This window comes from Diplotaxodon limnothrissa, linkage group LG3, assembly GCF_057381915.1.
Source record: "Diplotaxodon limnothrissa isolate DT_005_m linkage group LG3, D_limnothrissa_male_GT1.1, whole genome shotgun sequence".
NCBI classification, from domain to species: domain Eukaryota; kingdom Metazoa; phylum Chordata; class Actinopteri; order Cichliformes; family Cichlidae; genus Diplotaxodon; species Diplotaxodon limnothrissa.
The window spans coordinates 55,501,827-55,528,411 of NC_140598.1; the positions used below are offsets into that span (position 1 = coordinate 55,501,827).

General features: G+C 43.0%; 1 protein-coding gene across 1 annotated transcript in view; it reads left to right on the forward strand.

The window, feature by feature from the left end:
• Positions 1–26,585, forward strand: part of LOC146636636 (glucosidase 2 subunit beta-like) — a 175,984-nt gene that overhangs the window by 103,613 nt on the left and 45,786 nt on the right. Inside the window, exons 11-12 of the mRNA XM_085350952.1 lie at positions 17,328–17,397; positions 19,006–19,095. Coding sequence (XP_085207078.1) covers positions 17,328–17,397; positions 19,006–19,095 — 160 coding nt within the window. The remainder of the gene's footprint in view (positions 1–17,327; positions 17,398–19,005; positions 19,096–26,585) is intronic.

The window sequence follows — 26,585 nt, forward strand, 5'->3', positions numbered from 1 at the left end:
AGTTACACCTCCACTGTCTTGGACTACATCTGTTTCTGTGTGGACAATGTAACAACTTGGAAACGATTCCGTGTGTTCCCTAATAATCCACCCTGGATGACACACGGAGTTCAACAACTTATTCGAACAAGGAACAACGCTTTCAAATCCGGGGACCAGGAGGCATACAGTGCTGCCAGGGCCAACCTGAGAAGAGGCATCAAGACTGCCAAGCAGCAGCACAGGAGGCGTATCGAGGCCAGGTTTGAGAACAACACAAACCCAAGGCAGGTCTGGGAGGGCATCAGGGCTATCACGGACTACAAAAGAAGAACACCATCACCCTCAGCCGACAGTTCTACTCTGGCTGAGGATCTAAATCTCTTTTATGCCCGTTTTGACAGGGAGAACACCGACCCTGTCCTGTCCCCTCTCCCCTCAACCGACCCTGCTCCGGTCCTGAGCACTCATGAGCTGAGGCGTGTGTTCCGGAGCATTAACACCAGGAAGGCGGCCGGGCCGGATGGAGTGCTGGGCCGGGTGCTAAAAGACTGTGCTGCGGACCTGGCGGACGTCTTCACCTCTATATATAACACCTCGTTGTCCTGTTCACTGGTACCATCCTGTTTCAAAGCAGCAACCATCGTTCCCATCCCAAAACAGTCAAATGTCACATGTCTGAACGATTTCAGACCTGTGGCACTCACCCCCATTCCCGCCAAATGCCTGGAGAGACTGGTCATTAAACACATCAGAGCTGCTTTTCCACCATCCCTGGACTCGCACCAGTTTGCATACAGGGAGAACCGGTCAACCGAGGATGCGATCGCCACAGTGCTGCACACATTACTGAAGCACTTGGAACACAGGAACACCTATGCACGGCTCCTCTTTGTAGACTACAGCTCGGCTTTTAATACCATCCGGCCATACAAACTCCGTCCCAAACTCCACCAACTGGGACTTAACTCCTCTCTGTGCAACTGGATTGTGGACTTCCTCACTAACCGTAGACAGAGTGTCAGAGTGGGTAAGAACACCTCTTCCACCCTTGTGGTCAACACCGGTGCCCCTCAGGGGTGTGTTCTGAGCCCTCTGCTATACACTCTCTTCACCCATGACTGTATTTCCTCCTGCGCGTCCAATCTCATTGTTAAGTTTGCAGATGACACTACAGTGCTCGGACTTATATCCAACAATGATGAGACAAACTATAGGACAGAGGTGCAACAACTAGAGTCATGGTGCCACGACAATAACTTGGTCTTAAACACCAAAAAGACCAAGGAGATCATTGTAGATTTCCGGAAGAGGGGTCATAACAACCATCTGCCTCTCTTCATTGGCAGTGAGGCGGTGGAGAGGGTGAGCAGTTTTAAATTCTTGGGGGTAACTGTGACCGAGGACCTGTCCTGGGGCAACCATATCACCTCAGTTGTACGGAAGGCCCAACAGCGCCTCTACTACCTGAGGAGACTGCGGAGCGCACACATTCCCAGATCTCTGATGTTGAACTTCTACAACTGTGCCATCAGCAGCGTTCTGACGTATGGATTTCTAGTGTGGTTCCCCAGCTGCACCAAGGCCGATCAGCAAGCACTCCAGCGGGTGGTGAAAGAAGCTGGCAGAATTATTGGAACAAGTCTGCCAGAGATCAGTAATATCTTCCCCACTCGCTGTCTGAGGAGGGTGCACAGTATCCTGCGGGACCAACATCACCCTGCGCGCCACCTTTTCCATCTGCTGCCCTCAGGGAGAAGGTACAGGTCTATACAGGCCAGAACATCCAGACTGGCCAACAGCCTGTATCCACAGGCTGTGAGGCTCCTGAACTCTCTGCCCCCCTCTCACGGACGATAACCATATCCAACTTCTTAATAGCAATGAACTGGTCTGCATTGGTGCATCATATCTTTATTCTCTTCCCCCTCCTGCCCCCCCCCCCCTCTTTCTTAAATAGATAGCTATCATATCTGATATCATATCTCACAGTACAATAATATTGAATGGGTTGCATTGTTGTATTTTGTCATGTTTCTCAGGTCTTTGTCTGAATTTCTACGAACATTATTGCTAAGGATTGTCTTATTGCATTGGAGTCACACTGGGTTAAATATGTACACTTGGGTTTTAAGGGGTATTTATTATTTTCTTCTTTTTTTTTGGGTTGTATGGAAGCCCCAAACGCAATTTCATTGTTCTTGACAATGACAATAAATAAATAAATACTAAATAAATACTAAATACTAATAGCTTGTAGTCCAAGTGATTAAATATTTATTCATGAAAATGATAGACAAACAAAACTGGTGTCATTTTAAATTGAATTTAAAGAAAAGGTTCTTAAATCCCCTTTTCTTGCACCTCTTAGGTGCGAGAAAAACAGTATTTCAGAAGACAGTTTTCTTGAATTACCTTCAGGAAAACGGTGAATATGCCAGCATGCAGCATCTCAGTAACAAGATGCTCATCAGAAAGCATCAACCGCAGCACAGCCCGGCTCAAAGTAAGAGATGATTGCTTGATGAGACACTGGCTTGGCTATCTTTATCTGTAACCATAAGCAGAGACAACCACACGCAGAAGCTCACAGGCAGTTTGCGCCCAAATTGTTTTGGGCACCTGTCATCCTCTATTATAATTAGCAAGTGGACGTCTAAATAATTGCCATCAGGGCTGTGGCTGCTGTATCATTGTTGCCCCATCCCTCGCCTTCAGTTGCAGTATTATTTAAAGGGCCGGGACGCCTTCGCAAAGCACTGCCTTGAGCAAAGTCTTAAGCTGTGTACTCAGTCAGAGACAGCATCTGGAGCACTGAAAATAATTAAGTGACACAAGAGGGTTTGGTGTTGGCTTCACCATTTGTTTTGTCCACACTTGTCCCTCACACACACACACACACACACACACACACACACACACACACACACACACACACACACACACACACACAAAGCATGCATACGCGCACATACAGGCAGCTTTTGATCATAATTGTGACACTGCCAGGAGAGAAGGAGGTAACACGCTCATCCCACTGGGGTTTGAGGACGGTTGTAAAAGTAAATGAGGCAGATGGGTCTGTGTTGGAAAAAAGGGAAAAAGCCCCTTTGAGGAATAAAGATAGAATAGTTAAGCTAAAGCACTTGTGTATTTTGAAACTGATGACTGGCGCGGTTACAGAGACTTAACATGATGCAAAAGTTTAGCAATTACATAATCCCGCATTAGCGTACAAGCCTAGGACTTTCTACTTTTACTGTTTGGCTCATAAATCAATAAAGTGTAGCCTGAAAGTTCTCCAACACTGATCTGAAAGCTGGCCGGTGTATGTCCATCCTGCAAAAATATCCATTTCTGCTCCTGCTGATGAAAATGCAGGTGCAGTGTCATCATCCTCTCATTGTGTGCTTTTGTGAGAGTGTGTCAAAAGCGAGCTCGCTGCTATAAAGAGCTGCGCTTCGGGGCTGGTGAGAGCTATCCCGGAGTGTATCGCCAGCCGTTGCGTGACGACTTGACTCACACTTGTCGTTCTTCCCTCTTCCTCTTTCCCCCTGATTAGACCGACCGATGCAGCGTGCAGCTAGCTGCGTGTCAGGGCCGCACACACACATGCAGTAGCACACATATAAATGCATATAGCTTATTTGCAAGAAGCTGTCGCCTGCAGGAAGACCATAGGTCACCGGGCTTGTCTGCGTCTACTCCCTCCCCCTCCTCGGGCACGTTGGAGCTGGTGGAGCTGCTGCTCGGCAGCGCCCTCGCTGTGCTGATAGTGGCCTCGCTTGGATTAGACAGTCATTGATGCTCAGTTTAGTCCAACAGCAGCTGCTGCCTCTCCAAACCAGCCACTTTCCAGAAAAACATCTCCCGGGCTTCTTAATGCCAATCCCCCATCCCCTACCAGAAAAACGCACACTAACACCCCCCTTCCCCCATACTCGCTGTTATTCTACAGGCTACCTCTGTCACACTTGCAGCTTCTCTTTGTTGTTGCCTCAGTTGTCTCAGTTGTGTGCGCGCGCATGGTTTGCCTCCCCTCCCCGCTCGCCTTTTCGTTCACAGATTTGTCTGACATGTCCTGAAAAAGTCCCCTTTGGAGGGACGTTATCACAGCACCGCTTGGAGTGCAGTTGTGTCTCCAGAAATGACTCCCTTTAAGGACAGGATGGCATTTTTTGCTGTTGTTTTTGTTTATGTCAGACGCAGCCTAAATGTTCAGGTCACATGTGGTGTGACTCCAGAAGTGTCTAGACTCTTTATCTGCAGTGACATTATATTGTGAGTGTAGTTCAGCGAGTTGCGCGGTCTGTTTTCCTTGGCGTGTGCTCAGCGAGAACTCTCCATGGTGCTGACGTAGACGGTTGCAAACTGGCGCTGTCCGTGGTGCTATCACTACCCGGCCTGTTTCAGTCGGTCTTTGCTGAGCTGTAAGCTGACTGCGTTCGCTCTTGTGGGCGCCGACCTTTGTGCTACTTCATCTGTTTCTCACAGAGCCGCAGTGCGATCCGCAGTGCTAATGCTGCTTGTTCGGGGCCACTCTGCCGATTGAGCTGCCCAGTAGCCACTTACAGCAAGCAGAGTCTATGTCTGCCACAGATTATAAACTGCTAACTGCCACTCTGGATGCCTTTTTTTTTTTTTTTTTTTGCACCCAGCTCATATCCTGCCAGTTAAATGGGTATCAGTTAGCAGATTTGCCACTGCTCTAGCTCCCACACTCAATCTTCATGCAGGAACAGTGGTGTTTTCCTGAGGTGTCAGTGGGATTTTCTTTGTTCGGTACTTCGGCTCACTGCGGGCCGCGGCAGGGGGAGTGCCGCTGACAGTCTAGCAGGGCGCTGCGGTTTCGGTTGACCACATTTCTGCACCATCTCCTCCTGTGTGCTCCGAGCAAGTGTGGAGCACACAGATCACTGGAGTCCTCTATTTTTTCTTTATGTGGTTGAGTTTTCTCCAAAACTACATAAAACTTCTTTTCTCCTTAGTTCAGATTAATACTTGTGTTTTTGACTGGCATTAATTTACAGCATTAGTCATCTTAGGGCACTTTACATTACATAATCTGATGGAGGAGGGGAAAAAAAGGAAGATTCCCTTTTAAGCAAGCACTCGTGTTATCTTTATTAAATCTGGAAAAACCACTAAGTGCAATATCTCTCTTTCGAGGGCACATTGACTCATAATCCTAATGTAATACATATTTCAATATGTTTAAAAAAAAGCCTTTGCTGTGACAGGCAAATGATTTTTATGAACACAAGTGAGTACATTTCCATTATTTTCACTGGTTCCACTATTATAGCGTGCTGTGGGTCACTGGGTAGTTTTTCCAAGTGGTTTTGGCATACTAAAACAGCAGCTGTTGCTCTCCTGCTCTGGGTGGATAATAACTTTGCTGTGCTTTCTCTGCCTAAAACTGAACCCTAACCTAGTTTCATATTTATTGAAATAAATATAAAATATATAAATAAATAAACACGAAACTCTGTTTGTTCCCAGCCATCAATAATGGGGCAGCTATTACTGTCACACCTTCACCTCAGCCAGGCCCTGCCTGAAAAAGGTAACCTTAATGTAAATGCATCATTTTGCGCTGCAGCTGTAATTGTGGATATAAATAACAATGTGCTAAAAATGTCGGCGTTTGCCTGCAGTGGAAACAAACATTTTTGTTCAAAACATGCTAATTTGTTACCCCAGGCCCCAGACACCCAGATGTAACTTTAGTCTCCAGCAGTGTTCGCTCCATGGCTATGACATTGCACTCTGAAATAGATATGAAACTATCAAAGCATATACAATCACCATCTATCAGACAGCCGACCATTCGTGCTTACATCCACACCAACAGTCAATTCAATTCAATTCAATTTTATTTATATAGCGCCAAATCACAACAAAAGTCGCCTCAAGGCGCTTCATAGATACAGAGAAAAACCCAACATTCATATGACCCCCTATGAGCAAGCACTTTGGCGACAGTGGGAAGGAAAAACTCCCTTTTAACAGGAAGAAACCTCCGGCAGAACCAGGCTCAGGGAGGGGCGCGGCCATCTGCTGCGACCGGTTGGAGTGAGAGAAGGAAGACAGGATAAAAGACATGCTGTAGAAGAGAGACAGAGGTTAATAACAGATATGATTCAATGCAGAGAGGTCTGTTAATACATAGTGAGTGAGAAAGGTGACTGGAAAGGAAAAACTCAATGCATCATGGGAATCCCCGGCAGCCTACGTCTATTGCAGCATAACTAAGGGAGGATTCAGGGTCACCTGGTCCATCCCTAACTATATGCTTTAGCAAAAAGGAAAGTTTTAAGCCTAATCTTGAAAGTAGAGATAGTGTCTGTCTCCCGAATCCAAACTGGAAGCTAGTTCCACAGAAGAGGGCCCTGAAAACTGAAGGCTCTCCCTCCCATTCTACTTTTAAATACTCTAGGAACAACAAGTAGGCCCGCAGAGCGAGAGCGAAGTGCTCTAATAGGTCAATCCGGTCGTTAAGTCTGACGTCACTAGCCGTGTCTGGGCCTAAACTCCGCTGCAGGTCCATATATCAAACGATCACTATGGCATTACTGAGAGTTGAAAAACTGTCTAAAGTCTTTCATCTTTAATAAAATGATCAGCGTTCTGCTCTACCAGGTGTAAAAATTGAGTTTAACATCCAGGCATCCATGAAAACGGAATTTATGACATTTAACGGAGTTAGAAGTTAGCAGGGAGTTAGCTCGCTAGCTTCTATCTAAATACAATATAGCATGTCCTGACTGCGGGGTTTTGGAAACAAATTAAAACGTACAGCTCTGTTATCACTTCCAACATAAATGAAGACAGAAAACTAAACAGCAGTGACGTTTGTAGGGTTACTGAAGTTTGGCTAGCTGGTATATAATGATGTGCTACGTGACCGCTAGCGACACAGCTATGTTAGCATAATATAAACAAGCTAACTTTTTTCTCCACTCGATAAAAGTTAACGTGAGTGTTCTCGGTGGTCAGAAACAAATGTAATCGCATGGCAGGATGCTGTAAAAGGACCAAACTTCAGCCAGGAGAACAACTGAGATAATCCATCCACAATACGAGGTTAGTCATTCATATACTGCTGCATGGGCTGGGCTGTAGTTACATCCTAAGGTTTTAAAAACTGAGCTTAAATAAATGATTAGCGGTAATAAAAGCCGAGGGAGGTCAACAGTGATCACTGATTGTTTTAGGAGCTTTTTGAGATTAAATAGAAGAAAATACATAGCATTAAACATGTTAACAACATAAAAGCCATATTAAACGCAGACTACTTTAGACCCGGAAGTAGGATTCGTCACGTCATCACTTAACGACCGGATTAAGAATCACCAGTTAAGCTAAAAAGCATCCACACAGAGCGACCTCAGCTGCTCAGTGGATTCAAACCCAGAGCCACTGCTCCACCACTGACCCTGCTTTATTTGATCTCATCTATATGACCTCAAACACTTCATGTCATCACAAATGTTTAACCGAGCTTGTAAACAACCCAGATCTTGATGTGGTTGATCTTAGCTTACATCAAGACACTAACTTTATTAAATGTGTGTCATGTTGTTGCTCTATATCCCAGATTGATGGTAGTGGAGATGCTGCTAAGACAAGGTGGTCTACCTTGCACTGTGGCAATACTCTCGGTGAGCCATCCTCCTTCACCTCCTCCTTTCAATTCAATTACAGTTCAATTCAATTCAGTTTCATTTATATAGCAGCAAATCACAGCAGCAGTTGCCCCAAGGTGCTTTATATGATAAGGTAAAGACCCCACAATAACAGAGAGAAAACACCAACAAACTAATGACCACCTATGAGCAAACACTTGTCGAGAGAAGGAAGGAAAAACGTCCTTTTTAACAGAAAGAAACCTCTGGCAGAATCATGCTCGGGCTCAAACTTTGTATCCACCAAGTGACCCAACCAAAAACTTGGAACAACCACAATCTCAGAGAGAGCTTTCCACACGACCTGTGAAAACTCAACAATCACCCGTTACGTGACCTCAAATGCGTGGAGAGGCTTTTCTGACATCCTCAGGGCGCGTGAAGTCACAGCTCTTCGATCCAGGGTGCTATTTTTGTCAACTTGTTTAGATGTTCGCCCTTAGTAGCTGTAGTAAACAAATTAGCTTAACATATAAGAGTACTGTGAGGCAGGGTTCACTTTGATCTAATTTAGAAAGGTTGCATCTACAGATATGAGGGCGTCGCTAAAAATAGCAAACTTTCACGGGCGCGATAAAAGAGAGAGGAATATGAGCGTGTTTGGACCACATACCTACTGAAATCTAGAAGACTGTGTTCTTATTAAACACTAACAATACCCGCCAAGCGCTCTTCTTTAGGTTCGTTATTTAACATTAATCGCGTGTTAGAGCCACGGGCATAACAGCTCTTTATATAAATTGCACTCCTACACTTCAGTCTCCCACGTGCGAACGCTTCACAGTGTCCCTCGGTCCACGCTGGGGTGACCAGTTATTTTATTTTCATTTTTTTAAAGCCAATGCGTCTCAGCACTCTCAGCAAATGAATTGGCTTGTGAGGCAGCTGAGGTTCAGTTTGTGAGAGAGCAGAGGGCTGATCTTAATTTAAGGGTCTGTTCAGCACTTCCTATATTAGATGTGAAATGTTAAACAGAATCAGAGGGGAGGATGGGTTGCCTTCGCGGCGACCTCTGACCCCAACCGAGGTTGACGCGTCCTTGAGGCGTAATTGTCTCACCTCGAGTGCTCGATCGACACGAGAGAGGAGCGGGGTGGAAAAAGTGCACCGGGCTTCCTTTCTGCCATAGAATGAGTTACTACTGCGTTTTTTTCCTCTTCTTCCATTAAGCTGTCGAGAGGTTGAAACGATTTGCCTCTCACCCCTCGCTCGGCCTCGCCCGTGCGTTTTCATAGCCACGGGAGCAATGTATTGGACTGCAACCGTTCGAGGGATGCACAAAATTAGCCCGTTTTCACTTATCAAATGTTGGAAGTCTGATTTGAGCAGCTGCCAGCTTTCTGTCTCTCGCGTTGTCTGAAATAGATTTTTTTTTGTGTGCTTTCCCAGCTCCTGAAGCTAACCGCGTTTGGCACCATACCAAGATGATCCTGGGTAAAGATATTTTATGAGATGGTGCAGACAAGTGCTCTCCAGTGTGCAGCCCCAGTTATGTCGAGAGCTCTCTTTTGTCTGCTCGTACTTACTTGTCCGTCACACATTTACTCCATTCCCTGCATTTCCCGCCTATTCACGTGACACGACTGTTTAAGTAAACATCCAAACGTCAGCCGTTTGCATTTTTGACGCGATTTGGATGCTTGTTGATGTTTCTGCTCACATTTCGGTGAGCAGAAACTTGTGAAAGCCCAGGTTAATGTGTGTGCGGAGTGGATAAAAAGACCCAACATCGCCAGGTCCTGAATATTCCTACGACTGCACAGCCACCTATTGAAGCGTTTTCCCTCAACAGACGGTGATTATCACTTGCAAAACCATCAAACGGGTGCATGTTGATTTGTACATGGGAGTCGCATGCTTCCTGCTATTACAGTATGTTGAAAGATGACAGAGTTACCCCGGAAGGGGACCAAGTCATGAGCAGAGGAGACACAGAAGTAGGTCAGCTCCTAGGCGTTTATTACATCATACATATTCATAAACAGCACCCAGTTGTTACAGAGCGAACTCACTCCACACAGGCTGTTTATTCTGTTCATTGGGCCCCCTTCTCCGTTTAAATGTTAAACAGTGATTACGCATCGCCGTGATTATGGGAGCGCCAGACCCTGATTGCTGCATTTAAATGCACTTAAGCGCTATTATACGAACGCTATACTATCAATATCTCGTATTGTAAAACGTGCTGTGCATTTAACATTTTTCTCGCTCATAGTTGGGTGAGAAGATTGACCCCACTGTCGTGGTTTTAGCTGAATATGAAGCTGTTAACCGGACGCTTTCCTCATTTCTGGTTCTGCAGTTTTACAGTGACAGAAAAAAAAAGTCCTCTTTTTGGTGATAAACTTGTTTGGTTTGACAGTGAATGCTCTAAAACTACCAGGAAAGATTGACTGCTTAGCTGATGCGAGCCATTAAACTAGGCAATGCAAAACCTGCTTCCACTTCAAGCTGTCCAGGACTGTTAATCCAAAAACCTACATGATTTTAAAGGAGACCCCTTCTGCTCATTCCCAGCTCTTTATTTTTACTTTTGAGTATCCTCCTGGCTCGTACTGATTCATTGCTCAGAAAGAGCCAGGAGTGGAAAAACTGCTGTAAACTGAGTGTTTAGAGCAGCGTGAAGCTTTTGGCTCAAAGGGCTACTTTGCCCATGTTAACCATCAGCAACCACCATTGTAGCAGAATACGTATACAAATATATGACAGGAAACGCAGCAGGCCTATTTGAATGCATTAATTGTACAGTTGTACATTTTAACCATTTCACTCGTGCGTAATACTGATTGTGAGAGCAATGCTGTCTAATAAGGCTGTGCAATTAATGGGCTTTTGATTTCAATTAAAATTTCTGCCTTCCACCAATTAAGGCAATATAATCAAGACAGAGCAATTATTGTCCCACAGTCTGTTATGGAGTACTTTTTACACACTTCCTTTCTCATATCCATAAAAATCAAAATTGACTCCCTGCCAGGCTGTGCTAGGTTTACTTCACATTCATTTACTTTATTTATGCAGTTGAAGTGTAATAAAAGTTTAAGGAAATGCGCTAAATTATAAGGACAATTTTGTTATTTTGAAAAGGTTTAATAGCTAACAATCTCATTATGACCCAAATAATTGTACAGTAATTATGATTTTTGCCGTATTTGAGCAGACTTGACATTTAAATGCCTCTTGGCTTACCTGGTTTTGTACCTTTGTTTGATTCTTCTACTTATAACTTAGAGACTTTTAGGTTACTGTGATTTAATCTAAGTGTTATTGGTCTCATCTGTCAAACAAGGTCATTGCCTTTTCTGTATATGGACTGATTGTGCTTACTTAACTCACAACAACTCATATATTAACTATGATACACTAGGTGTTAATAATAAACTGCTGCAATCGTCTTAGCACTAACTCGTGCACAGTGTTTACGGTTACATTAAAGCTGTAAGTCGATCTGATCCATTTATATTACATATTACATATTGTTTAGGTACAGCAGATAATGCAGCTTTTTTTCTCTAAGCATTACAGTTAAAACATCTGACTGCCTCTCAGTCATCAATCTGCAGTGTTGGCTTCAGTCGTTTGGTATGATGACAGCTGAATGGATCCATTCTTAATTTTAGTACGTGCTCGCCGTGACGCTGCGCCTGTCCTTCAACCACTGCGGAGGAAAAAAAAGAGAGGTGCAGGAGAGTGTGGGAGAATGAATACAAACTGAGTCAGTCACAAGGCTATGAATTGCACTGATAGTTCAAAACATGATGCTATTTCTGCCAGCTACTGTTATTCACTCAACCCTAATACAATCAGACACTCCAACACAACGATTATGCAGGGGGCGAGACTGACCTCTTCTCAACTCTCAGCAGTCTGTGCTGCAGTTTCACAATCATTTGTGGGATTTGGACGGATAAAGAGAGAGAAATATAACGTTTAAAAGTGCGTTTCACTTAAACTTATAGTTAAAGGCTTACAAATGTTAGCTCTGCACGCTCTGTGCGCGATTAAAATGCAAACATTTGTTCAGGTTTTTTTTTTTTTTATTAAGCCATGCCTCTCTTATTACCTTTGTTGAATTAACTTTGATAACATTTTCACTTCAAGGAAAACAGAGTAATTTGCTCCTCTAGACGCTCGCGTTCAATTCCAGCAGGTGGCTATTAGTGCTATCACAGCCCAGCTGACGGTATCTGAAAGGTCTCTTGTTCATTGTTACAACCTGCCATAAACATTTCATTACAGGGATCCTCAACCTATATTTTCATCCTCCCCTCTCTGCAGTCAGAACGAGTTCTTTACCCGAGCAGAGAAAACCGAGAAAAATGGAGCTCGGAGAGAGGGGGAGGTAGCGAGGGTGACAGGAAGACTCTCAGGAGCTCAAGCTGAAAATATTGAAGGCGAGGAGAATGTTAAAGTCAAAATGAAAATACAAAAAAAAAGGTTGGGGGGGGGGGGGGGGGGTTGGATGATAGATGGCGGGGAGCAAAAGAGGTTATAAAGGAAAGTAAAAAGGAATCAATGCCAGAGCTTAAGCATGCTGCCAGTCTTTATTTTAAAGAGCAGACTTTTACAGACAACAAACTCCTACATTCCTGCCTGTTAGCCGAGATAATCTCGCTGAAGGTGCCGGCTGCTCGCGCGAGCGCGGGGTTCAAGGGTGGCCTCGCTGCAGCGCCTTTGTTTTGTTGAGCCCGGCTGCAGCTCGCATGCTGCACCGGCTTCTTTTCTTAGAGCTGCAGGAGAAACGCCTTGCCTATTGATCCGCTCACATGTAAACAAAAAATCTCCGTTCTTCTGGGCTCAAGGTACGAATACACGGGAGAGTTTGGTCGGAAGACTATACTATGCAGTGCGTTCCTCCTCTTCTATTTGTGTACACAGCCTCTGTGATTTAACAGCCCCTCTTGACAGCTCCTAGTGAAGTACAGCACACTTGCTGAAGTGGAAAAATGTCAGTCACCGGTCAGTTTAGCTTCGATTTGTATGTTTTTCTATTGCAGAGAAAGCTTTTTTCCCCCTTTTTCTTACACATTTGTACCCATGCGTTGCAATTCCTAAATTCAGACTTGCACTTATGATGCAATTACACCCATGTGATCATGTGACTGCTGATCTAATCATTGCAATAATTAAACCTGAGGTCTTTTCTGCGTACTGTACGCTGGCTTCAGGTGATGTCGGGCCTGACGGGTGCAGAAACCGTTCAGTAGGCTTTGTGCTCCCTGTGTTTTCTGCTCTGGGTGCTTCTGTACGCCTGGCTGCTTTTCCCCTCCTCTCTCCATATACAACTGGGCTGCGGCAAGGGGGTCAAATGTCACCCTCTCGGGATTCTGCGTCTCCTTTTGTCATTGCTGAGCTTGATGATTGCTGCGCGTGTTTGTATGAGAGAGAGAGAAACAGGGCAAGAGATTGTGAGAGTAGGAGCAGGCTGAGAGACCGCGCTTTGTGTGTGAGGCTGCGATTTTCTGAAAGAGTCCGAGGGGTTTGGGGGTGAGTCAAAGTGAGATCTCCCCATCGTGGTGCTATAAAAATAGCCATTACAGCATGGTAAATCACAGCTTGCCTCTTAGACACATCACATCTGTACTAGGTTTGGCAAGAAATAGGTGCTGAGGGAATTATGTGTGTAGGGGTGGGTGGATGTGTGTGTGTGGGGTGGGGTGAGGTGAGGTGTGTGGAGGGGGGGGGTCTTCATGGGCAACCAGCTGAGACCACATGCAAGGAACATCCTAATTGGTATTCAGGCCAGGGCTGTCACAGCTTCTCACACGCGGTCCTCACTGCATACACATTCCTTTCTGTTGCCACGGCGCCGGGCCCCAGAGAGTTCCTTCGACGTCAGAGACGAACCCGTCCACTCACAGAAACCCCAGTAAATCCCCGTGTCCATCAGCACTAGTCAAACGGGAGTCTTGTCACTTCTATTGTCTGCCATCTTATCTCCTTTTCAGCTCTTCAGCCCCTTTTGTTCATGCTCAGTCAGAGACACTATGGTTTACTAATTAAATGATTCCCTTACACTTTCACTGGGGTGTCAGCGCCTCCTTAAACAGACCCCCCCCCTCCCCAAAACGTAGTTGGTGGCTTAAATCAAGTATTTTATATGCACATCACACGTTTGTTCAAGGCTTTTGGAAGCTATGAAATATTATTTCTGTATTTCTACAATTTGGGAACAATATGTTTTGGGTATTTTTAATAAAAATTTTAAACTTTTGAGATGTTGTCATGGTGCCCATCAGCCCATCGTCACGTTATTTTGGGTTTTACCGACCGTTTTATGAAAGGATCCGACTGGAACTGAAACCACGTCCTGATAAATTCACTTGTAGCTCGAAGCCAGTGAGCAGGTGTCACTTCACATTAACATACCTGCCTACTTTCAAAGTCTCTGAGTGTTTTTGGAGGAGGGCAGGTGGTGTCGAGGAGTTGCGGACGTGTGGTGTGTTTGTGTGTGTCTGTGTGCGAGTTGCACTTTCTTTCACTCTAAGTGTTGCAGTGCAACCAAAAGAAGTTTGTTGTTGTCTGCAGTTATTTTAGTTATTTTATTATCGTAGCATGAAAGTAGAAGTTATTTGATACATTTTCACAAATTTTCCAAACAGCCCATTTCTTTTCCACAAGAAAAGGAGGTTGGTGGCACGTTGAAATCTCTTTTTGGTACTTTTGATAGTGTCTCTGGTCTTTTCAGTGTTGAACTTTTGGTTCCAGTTCACTTTGTATAGATTATTAAACACTGGCTCTCTTCTACAGTGTGTCTTTGTCCTGTCCAGATCGACAAAGGATGAAGATAAACTGTGCCAGAGGCTTCATCCTGTAAAAAGGGAGATTTTCCTTCCCACTGTCACCAAGTACTTGCAGGAGGTGGTCTGATTGTTGGGATTTCTCACGATTATTGTGGGGTCTTTTCCTTAGAATATAAAGCACCTTGAGGCAACTGTTGTCATTGTTTGCACAACATAAATAAAACTTGTCTCAGTTTTGCATCAGTAATTGATGGATGAATTTCCTCCAACCTCAAAACTCTCACTTCCAATCGCATTCTTCCTATGAAGGATAAACCAGTGTTATTCCCTGAGCTATTCAAGCAAAACGGTCCTTGAAAAGGGGAGAGAAGATCTTTTCAGGGAAAAGATGGGCTTTGTTTCAACAACATCCTAACTGGAGCCTAAGAAGATGAAGTTGGGTTCTTGGAGATATTATATTTGAGGCTGATGTTGCATTTCCTCGTGGCTCTTGAGAGAGTTCTGGAAACCTTCCCAAAAAGGCTTAGAGCAATCAGCGTGTCTTTATACAAAGACAGACATCTTTAAACATGTGACTAAGCTATCATTTCCATGGGAGGCTACAAACTCTTAGGGGCAGTTGACAAATAGTGACCTCAGACAAGGTTATGTCCATAGTCTGTTTCATCTTGATACGTTTCTATATGTGGTATGTGTATTTTAGCTCCTTATTTTTGAGTAGTAATTCAATTTCTATGTCTGCCTGCTGAACAGAATTAGCTTTTTCTTTACTGAGTCCATTGTGCTTGTGTGTGAAGTTGTATGTGTTACCTGTGGTATTTTCCCTTTTCTATTTTGTTTCCAGGGAAACAAAAATGTAATCCAGCCTGACAAATGTGAAATAGTATTTTTGCACCAACAAGGTGATTCCCAGGTGTTCAACCAGAATGGCTTGTTGTCCATTATGTCCATAAAAAAGTTTGAGGCAGACAGAAGGAGAAGTAGTAGGCTTAAAAACCTCTCTACAGTAGTTGAACAGTATCTGAAAGTCATGTCCTTAGAGAAAAAGAAAGATAGCAGAGACAGCAGATAAGAGATGGGTATTGTATTATCCCTTGTTTTCTGAATTCCCATTTTGATATAGTTTTGCTATCACATACTTAGTTGTGAGAAAAAAACTGATGTGACATGGAAGAGTGGATCTGAATTAGAAACCATTTGCTCATTGACTAAGGAGATGTGTTTGACATGCCACGATCAAGATATATAAAATATATTTAAGTTTTCTTTTCAGTATGACGCAGAATGAACGACTAAGACTATCAACTGAACAGGAACCTTTTGCAGGGGTCAAATCAGAAAGCCATATTCCCATAGATTTCTATCAGATTGAAGTATTTCCAACCATAATTGTCGCCATCACGGGAAAAATGAAGCCCATTGGATTCATTTTTCCACCTAGAAAGCTATGTCAGTGTCTTTTTACTGCCTGTGATCTGGTCCAACAGTTAATCCATCTACTGTTCACTGAAGCCTCATCAGAAATGGTGTCAGTGGAAGGGTAGCCATCAAATTATGTCCTTAATTTTAAACTTTGCCAATATCTCTTTTATCCAATAAAGTTCAGTTATTTTTGTACAGCAAAATGAGATTTTCAACCATACAGAATTATCACTAAAAGCTGCACTCTGATATGGGGTCAAGTTGGCAGTTACTGTAGTGGTGCATGTTTGTATTATTCCCAGAGTATTTTAATGTATTTAAGAAAATACTAATATTTTGCGTCCCTGTGTCTATACAATATTGCTAGGCAAAATATCGTGATGCTATACTGTGTTGATTCCCCCCCCCCCCCCCACTTTTACGATGATGCCTTCAGAGGTGTGTAAATGTCAATTATTTAACCAGTGCTCCACACAACAGGATGTTTTGATCATGGTCACGGCAGAACCTGAGTGTCTTTCAGGTTGATTTTTTGTGTGTGTTACAAAGTAAAGTCACTAATACCTGCAAGGTGCAAATTACAAACCGGAGTTAACAATAAAAAGTTATATCAGTGTCATTAAATGTTTATCTCCCGCTATTGTTTTGACAGTTCTCTTTTGTGCACTATGTTTTACCAGGTCACATATTGGAAATGTAACATTCAAAGAACAAAAGGTTTCTTATTTAAACTTTACAATTATCCTAAAAGATAATGTGAAAAAAACCCTCAAATTGCAGAATACAAAACAGTAACCTAAATCCAGATTGCGCTGATGTTTTGGGCAAAATTATGATATGCAGTGAAACCCAGAGGAAGGTATTGTCTATCCAGTTCTATTTCAACATGTCTCATACCTTTCTTTAACACATGGCTGCTTTCGGTGAAAAACACCTGAAAAACTGACAGAAAGAAAATCTAAGCTATTCACTAGTGAGGATGCTGAAGCATTTTGCTGCAAAGTAACAGTAACATGATTGAAAGGAGAACTCCGGAATGTGAATGTGGAATTAGACATACACCACTGTGAGTAAGTGGTAACAAATACATTAATTAATTATATTTTTATAGAGAGATCAGCCACTTTAGGCAGATACAAACATGTTGTTTTTCATGAGTTGAATTATACTTCATCCTGATTCTGTTAACACTCATTTTTCCAGAAATTCTTGTCATACTTGGAACATTTTGGTATGATAAAGTGAGCTACCTTTGCTGCTCTAACACTCCCTCTGACTTCTCTTTCCTCCCTGTCTCAGTTAGCACAATGTGAAGAGCCTAATAAGCCTGCCTGTTGGCACTTAGCGCACCTGAAAATAGCATTTCCCTGTTTACGCGCAGCACTGCTCTTCTCACAGTCTTAGATCCACCAAGAGCCCACTGTTTGGCAACACACAGCTGCTGAGATGCAACAACTCTGCATTGTTAATTTGTCTGACCTTTTGTTTTATCTAGCTGCAGAGTGGGAGGCGACCAATCTGAAGAAAGTGGAAGAAGCTTACGAGACAGTCAACATGGAAATAAGGTGAGGCTAAAAAAGAAAGCAACAGAGGCAGAGGTTAGCGCCTACTGCGGCATACGTGTGGCTAAATCCTCAACATTTTGCACTTTTTGCAGATGAGGCATTTGCCTCTCACAGTTTTTGTTTTTTGATCGCAAGCAGGAGCGTGACTGTAATTTCACCAAGCCTTAAAATAGACTCCATCCTTCTGTGCTAACATAGTATGGAAAGAAGCACTGTGGTGAATATGCACTGTGTGATACCTAAGGCTAATGCTAATGAAGAAAAACAAACACTATTGGCTGTCTTCTGTACTCTGCTGGGTGGTCTTCTTCTGACTTAGTGTGAGCAGAAGAGTCTCCGTCTGGCTGGGAATTACCCACAACCCTCTCTGGCTTTTTAAAGAGAGAAATTGCAACTACTTTTTAGTAAAGAAAAAAACGATTTTATAGGATTCATTCTGCTCCTCGCTCTTCTGTCATGCTTACAACAGCTGAGGAGTAAAATCCACGCACAGTTTCTTTTGCTCCCTCTCAGATGTTTTCACAGAGCTCAGAGCCAGCCAGCAATTGCTGATAAGTAGCTTCTGTGGCCCTTAGGCCCCCAAACTGTTCATTACAGTAGGGAGAGAGGAGTGCCAACTACAGAGGTGGCACTTACCAAAAGGTCAGCCTTTTTTCCCCTCAACCAAACACTTGCTTGAGAGAGGAGGAGGAGGGTGGATGCAGGGGGACAGGAGCTGGCATGACTTCATTTGTTCTAATTATTCATTGTCCACCTTGCTTTAATTGCCTCTAGCCAAATTACTCACTGTCATTTGTGTTTGAGGACTCGGATGTGATTTTCTCCCCCGTGTCCCGGCCTTGCGCATTTTTCTCGTTCATACCTTTTAGAAGTCACATGATATCGAGGTCTACTTCTAATTAGTCCATACATTTTGCGCTGAAGAGAGCAATTTCCACAAAAATTGACTCTGCGCGTGAATGTTACGACCCCTGCCCCGCCGAGAATCACACGCGCACACGGTTACGCAACCCACAACGCTTTCCTGACCCCGAATCGTCCCCCTACCCCCTGCCTTATCAACCTCAAGCGGAACAATCACCCTCCCTAAACATTTGTTAACCCCATTAGCAATTCTGGGTTATGAATATGGAAATGAGGGCCTGTGTGCTGTTAGAGATAGGGCTCACTTGCCTTATTTGCGATTAGCGAAGAAGAGCAGCCCTTACTGGCTCGGATAATTAGAGACACTGCATAGAAATGGGCTTTAACGGGCCACCTCATCAGCACAATATCTGAGACGTTAGTCGCTAGAAGGAGCAAGGAAAATAAAGCTACTTTGTCAGCACAGTTGTGAGTCATGCAGAAGTTATTAAAGCAGCCTGTCAGGGAGTGACAACAAATTGAATTGAAGAGTGTTGTCTTAAAACATAAAAAGGATTCTGTTCAGGTTTAGTTGAAAAAATTTTTTTCATGGATTTCTTCTTAAATGATTTGCTTAAAAATACCATGAGTTTTGTTGTCTTTCCTGATGGAACTGAGGAACTTTATGTAATCTGTATTGTAACTTCCAAAACTAGCTTCAGATGTGCTTCTGATCTGTGTTTCTGTTTATTTTGGTTTCCTCAGTGACTTACAGAAGAAGTTGGCCATAGACTACGGAACAGACTGGGAATTTCTGTTTTTGAACGGCCAGTGTTACAAGCTGAAAGTATATGAGTAAGTACTGACAGACCTGGAGTGCTTCTGCCTTTTCTTGAACAGTCATGTGAAAAACCAAGTGCAGCCTAATGTCATCTTGCTTTATCAGTCTCTCACATTGTCGTGGAGCGATTTTGCCCCACTCTTCCTTACAGAGTTGCTTCAGTTGTTCTTTGAGTTTTGCGGGCGTTAGTTAGCATTTGACCTTAAAACACTTTGGTATTCAGAGGACTTCACGGTCGACTCTGTGAGTGCAAGATGTCCCGGTCCTGTGGCTGCAAAACAAACCCAACTCATCACACCTCCACCGCCGTGCTTTACAGTCGGTATGAGGTGTTTGTGCTGTTATGCTGTGTTTAGTTCCTAACGTGGTGCTGCACATTATGGCCAAACATCTCCACTTTGGTCTCGTGTGTATTGTTTTTATATTGGAGTCTTTGGGGCCCCAGCTGCCAATGGGTTGAAGGTGGATTTTAGATTTTGTCTAGTAACTTTTTAAACCGTGTGCCTTCTTTTTTATTGTTGGAGGCCTTGGATCAGGGTGAACTGAAAGCATCAGTGACATAGAGTATATGACTCACGTATTGGTCTTTTATATGACCATGCTCTAATGTATGAAAACCAGACTTGGTGCATAGATCCGTGCAACCTTTTACAAAGCACAAAATGTGCACCATGCAACCATTTTTAATTGTAATAACGTTTCCTGCCAACGAAACGAAGAATCGTTTTATCTGGTAACAGAAAAACAAACTAGCTGTCGTTTCATCCTAAGGCTTGAGCCTCAAGCTTTATTTTATCAGTGTCGACACCAAACGTGGCATCCCATCCTATGGTTGTCCTGTCAGTGCTTGTAACATTTTGTAACACGATTGAAACAAGGTGTCATTGCACCTGTGCCGGTTGTATCTGTTTGGCCTCTGCAGTTAAAAAGCTCAAAGCAAACGCTACATATTAAAAATCACGTTTCGTTGTTGCAGCGCACTTGTCACGATTAAAGGCTGTTACTTGAAACATTAAAGCCTTTAACACTTTGTTTTTATTACTTGTGTTTTACCTCTGTGCCTCAAGTTGAGCGTAAACTCCCTGGATGTGGAAGTCAGTCTGTTTTCAAGAGAACTCGCAAAAATCAACTTCTTGTCTTGCACAACTGTATTAAAACAAATTGTGTCTATAAGGAATGTGAACCATCTCGTAAAGATCCACCATTTAAGATTGATAATTTGTGAGCTCCAAGTCACCCTGGAGAAGCCAAGCAGCTAAATCAACTAAATTTAATCAACAGAATGAGCTTCTTTTACTCTCTCCTGCTGCATCCCTATGGCCCCTGCTGGGGTAGAATCTGTTCTCCTCAGGATTGCTTGCCAGCTGGAGCTTTAGAAGTCTGTGGGTGGTTGCAATTTTGAAAGAAAATTATCTGAGATCTGCACTAAGAGATCTGCACTGCGAATACATTTTCAGACATCCTTGGAATCAGTGGTTTTCCCATGCCCTTATTCACCAGTGTGATTTGTTTGCTTAGTTTGCCATTTAGGAGGCAAAATCTGAAAAGCAAAGATGAACTTCTTGCATGTATGCCAGAAGAAGATTCGTCTCAGGGTTTTTACATTACATGATAGTTTTACATAACAATATTTCACACTGCTTGAAAAATGGTTTAATTTCACGCTAAAGGGATGGGAAGGTGGCTCCTATATTATTTATTGAGCTTTACCACCGGAGATCCAAAAGAGCCTAAATGACCAAAAGACCAGCCCGAATAAAAAAAGACCAATTTTTTGATTGATGTTTTGTTTCCGTTACAATATTATACTTTAATGTATAATATTGTAACGGAAACAAAACATTAATCAAAAAATAGTTAAAACAAATTACAACATTGTATAAAAATGACAATCATCAACTCAAACACTTGGTTCTAATTAAACAGAAATTTCTATGAACTTGTAAGAACTGTGTAGGACATGAATCAGTCTGTGTCAGATCCTGAATCTGAAATTTCCACTGAAGTCACGGGTAAGTGGAACCAAGATCGAGGCAGTTTGCTGTTTGAAGTTTGCAAAGACGGCTACATTGTGCCAGTGGTAGTTCACTCTTTGCAACATAGTAGCTGTTCTAAACAGATCTTTCAGGTTTATTTTTAGTCTGTTATTTGCAGTTGGTGTTTGTTCTGGGAAAGATATTGCAGACTGAGCAATAATACGTTTCTAATGGGGGCCTTTCTTAAAATGACTGGTCCCAGTAACAAAGGTGCTTGTCGACTCAGGAATCGAGGGAAAACCAACAACACACCCGGCAGAACATTATGTTATTTACACGGGTGCACATAAGTGGTCCGCATGTGCGCATTCGCTGTCAAAATAAAAGACGCGCACCAGATAAGAAGTGCAGCGCGCGTTTGCGTCCATATACAGTGGGGCAAAAAAGTATTTAGTCAGCCACCGATTGTGCAAGTTCCCCCACTTAAAATGATGACAGAGGTCAGTAATTTGCACCAGAGGTGCACTTCAACTGTGAGAGACAGAATGTGAAAAAAAAATCCATGAATTCACATGGTAGGATTTGTAAAGAATTTATTCGTAAATTAGGGTGGAAAATCTCTGGCTCTCACAGACCTGTAACGTCTTCTGTAAGAAGCTTTTCTGTCCCCCACTCGTTACCTGTATGAATGGCACCTGTTTGAACTCATCATCTGTATAAAAGACACCTGTCCACAGCCTCAAACAGTCAGACTCCAAACTCCGCCATGGCCAAGACCAAAGAGCTTTCGAAGGACACCAGGAAAAGTATTGTAGACCTGCACCAGACTGGGAAGAGTGAATCTACAATAGGCAAGCAGCTTGGTGTGAAAAAAATCAACTGTGGGAGCAATCATCAGAAAATGGAAGACATACAAGACCACTGATAATCTCCCTCCATCTGGGGCTCCACGCAAGATCTCATCCCGTGGGGTCAAAATGATCATGAGAACGGTGAGCAAAGATCCCAGAACCACACGGGGGGACCTGGTGAATGACCTGCAGAGAGCTGGGACCAAAGTAACAAAGGTCACCATCAGTAACACACTACAACAGCAGGGAATCAAATCCCGCAGTGCCAGACGTGTTCCGCTGCTGAAGCCAGTGCATGTCCAGGCCCGTCTGAAGTTTGCCAGAGAGCACATGGATGATACAGCAGAGGATTGGGAGAATGTCATGTGGTCAGATGAAACCAAAGTAGAACTTTTTGCTATAAACTCAACTCGTCGTGTTTGGAGGAAGAAGAATACTGAGTTGCATCCCAAGAACACCATACCTACTGTGAAGCATGGGCGTGGAAACATCATGCTATGGGGCTGTTTTTCTGCCAAGGGAACAGGACGACTGATCCGTGTTAAGGACAGAATGAATGGGGCCATGTATCGTGAGATTTTGAGCCAAAACCTCCTTCCATCAGTGAGAACTTTGAAGATGAAACGAGGCTGGGTCTTCCAACATGACAATGATCCAAAACACACCGCCAAAGGAGTGGCTCCGTAAGAAGCATTTGAAAGTCCTGGAGTGGCCTAGCCAGTCTCCAGACCTCAACCCCATAGAAAATCTGTGGCGGGAGTTGAAAGTCCGTGTTGCTCGGCGACAGCCCCAAAACATCACTGCTCTCGAGAAGATCTGCATGGAGGAATGGGCCAAAATACCAGCTACTGTGTGTGCAAACCTGGTAAAGACCTATAGTAAACGTTTGACCTCTGTTATTGCCAACAAAGGTTATGTTACAAAGTATTGAGTTGTATTTTTGTTATTGACCAAATACTTATTTTCCACCCTGATTTACGAATAAATTCTTTACAAATCCTACCATGTGGATTCATGGATTTTTTTTTCACATTCTGTCTCTCACAGTTGAAGTGTACCTCTGGTGCAAATTATTGACCTCTGTCATCATTTTAAGTGGGGGAACTTGCACAATCGGTGGCTGACTAAATACTTTTTTGCCCCACTGTAAAGGCTGTTTTTGTCCTAGAGTGGGATTTTCACGGCATATTCTGCACCACATCTCTGTGCGTTCATCATTTGTTTGAAGCCAGCTCACCTCCTGCAACCACTTGTCTGAGAATACGTGCTTCTTTTGTGGTTCGGACTCCTTCTGACATTTCTTTGGAGGTGGAGGAACACCAAAGTAATTGCTTAAAGGAGCTTCTTCGACATCTTTAAGAGTTCTAAACAAATGTCTGTCCTCCTCCAGAAAATCTTATGTACGCAAACGCGCGTTGCAACTTCTTATCTGGTGCGCGTTTTTTATTTTGACAGCGAATGCGCACCTGCAGACCACTTATGTGCAGCCCTGGTTATTTAGCTCGTCATATTGCAGCCACAGAAATTCTTTTGTCCATGAAACCATAAAGCTGCACTTTCTTTTTGCCTTATAGTCTGATTTGTCATAACCTCTCCGTTTTGTGGTAAGCTTTTCTTTGGCTGTCACTTCTTCACCCTGACCTGTCTTATTTGGCTCAGCAGAACTGAAATATATATCCTGCTGCTTTTACACACGCACTCACATAAGCTCAGCGATTCTCTGCGCGATCAACCTCTCACATGTTTAAGCTGCGGGAGATTTCACTTGTCATGTTTGCATAGTAAGGTAACAATTGATAAGACGATGTCAGAGGAATTGGTGCGCAAATTATCGTCACTCACCAATCAGTACTGTCGCTCTCTATACACAGTTCGCGCGATTGCAAAGTGAAAGCAAAAAACAAGCGCAAATTCAAACGCGACTTCAATATGTCACATATTGACAGTGGCTCACCGATGCCAATGACATAATTACCCAGCTACATTTCCGAAAGAATGCAAAAGCATTGACATATATTTTTCCTTCCTGCGATAGCCCGACGGGAAGGGCAGAGAGAGATTTTGGTAGCCCGACTGGAAAAATCGCTAGCCCCAGGGCGATTTTGCGAGCCCTGAAGACATACGTGAAACAAGCCATGGGAGTTTATGGAATAGGCGATTATCAGTCACATAACACCCAAAGGCTGTATGGATGGTATCATTTTTTAGTTGCATAAAACAGCAAAGGTTGAAGGAACAAATGAAAAATGTGTGTATTTCTTCAAATTAATCTCTAGTTGCCTTTTAGTAATTCTACGATCACTCAGCTTAACTGATTATACTGTTTGCTGCAGCTAAAATAACATAAAAAAATGTAAATTAATTAACAAATAAGATCATCCACTTCATGGAAGCCGCTAATGCTACTATGCTAGTAGCATTAGCTAATTACCTAAATTACCTAAATTTTACTTGCTGTATCCTCAAGTCACAGCATTAGTTATTTTTCTTATTAAACGTACATTTTGAAACCTGTCATGTTTGTTATGCCTAACGTCGACTTTGCTGAAGTAAAATAAATGTTCCATGTTCCATGTTGTACTGTATTGGGTGTAACTAGCTCTCATCTCCAACTAAAGATCATTATTTTATGCGTCTTTGACAAACATCAGCCTGCGACCTGTAGTGTATCATATGTAGCCATCAAATTCATGTTATATCTTTGAGCTATTCTCATTAAATATATATCATCTGCTAACATTGAAACGCCTCAGTGCCATTATCAGTGGCAAAATTATCAGTACCGGTAAAATAATTTCTGCTCCCACAGCCAAAAGAAAGATGGGACAGATTATTTTTGCTCATATTTTGACTCCAATTCTTTGCACATTTATCAAGTTAGCCTATTTCTCTCAGTCTCACACCTTCAGCCTTTTGCACAGAAACCCACAGTATGCTCTCCCTGGCCTATTGGCATCTTACATTCTGTTATTTTTCATCCTTGAAACCACCGAAGAGCACAATATCTACTTGCGTCAACTCAGTTGACCTACCAGCACCCTCTCTCCAATGTACCAGTTCCCCTCCCTGCCCCTCTTTATCCTTGCTGTTTGCCTTGAACTGTGATCCTGAAAAGACATGACATTGACAGACACATAAACCAACAGCTTTCTATAACTCTCCCTCCCATGCCCTCAAGTAGCAAATCTACAATTCCTCTCCAATGATGGAGCAGAATAACACACTTCTCTTTCCCGCTTCTTGATCGTCAGTTGAAACTGTCTTACAAGCGCCCTCCCTGGTGTTCAGATCTCTCACATTTGATTAAATTGCTCCATCCTTTCTTGAGTGGCAGCCAATATCGAAGATAAGTGCCCGAAGCCATAAAAGTTTGCTGTGCTGAAATGTTGCCTGTCTTTAATATGACTAATAGCTGTGCATTATTTAAATGGATGGGATCCAGTTGGTGCTTGGGCGGGGTTTGTGTAGGGAGATGATAGCAGTTGATGAGACGACCCCATTGAGACTAAACTGTATAAACTGGATTTGGTCACGCTCGTATGTTGCATTCAGAGCTTGTTATTAAAAGTGAGTCTCATCTGTATTGGAAGGTGCCAGCTGAGATTTCTGCTTTCGTCTTTGTAAACGTGGGCCCTCTTTTCTTTCTTTTTTCCTGAGACCTCTGCATCGTCGCCGCCTTGCCTCATGATGGTGTGAATCGCTTGTGCAAACTAGGGCTTGAAGGCCTTTCTTGTTTGTCCCTATGGGAGAAAAAAATATATAATTACTTTGATTTCAAAGTAGGAGAGAAAAGAAAACAGTCTTTTGTTGTGAAACACTTTCAAGTGGAATGATTAAGGCAAGGCAAGGCAAGGCAAGGCAAGTTTATTTGTATAGCACAATTCAACAACAAGGTGATTCAAAGTGCTTTACAGAGACATTAGAAACAAGAACAAATAAAAAGCATGATTTAAAATAGATTAAAACAAGCAAATAAACTAACTAACTAATTAACAAACAAACAAACAACAGTATATAAAATCAAAACAGATAAAATCAGAACAGTAGATAAAATCAGTAGTTAAATGTAAGTTTTGAAATTTAAGCTTAAAGTGTGGATTTGGTGCTTTATTCAAATGCAGCTGAGAATAGGTGAGTCTTCAACCTGGATTTAAATAAACTGAGTGTTTCAGCTGATCTGAGGCTTTCTGGGAGTTTGTTCCAGATATAAGGAGCATAAAAGCTGAATGCAGCTTCTCCGTGTCTGGTTCTGACTCTGGGAACTGATAAAAGACCGGATCCAGATGACCTGAGGGATCTGGATGGTTCATACTGGGTCAGGAGGTCATTGATGTATTTTGGTCCTAAACCATTCAGAGCTTTATAGGCCAGCATCAGAACTTTAAAGTCTATCCTCTGACGGACAGGCAGCCAGTGTAAGGACCTCAGAGCTGGACTGATGTGGTCCACTTTTTTGGTCTTAGTGAGGACTCGAGCAGCAGAGTTCTGAATGAGCTGATTAACTGTGAGATTGGAAGCTAAATGCTGTGTAGTAGCACTCTCCACATTGCCTTCTCATCAGTTTCTCTAAAGACTCTAAACAAAACGAATAAAAGCTTACAAAGAGAACTTATTCTTGCTGCATTATCATTTAATGGCCTTTATTGCTGCACTCCCAAGCCCCTCTCTCCATACCTG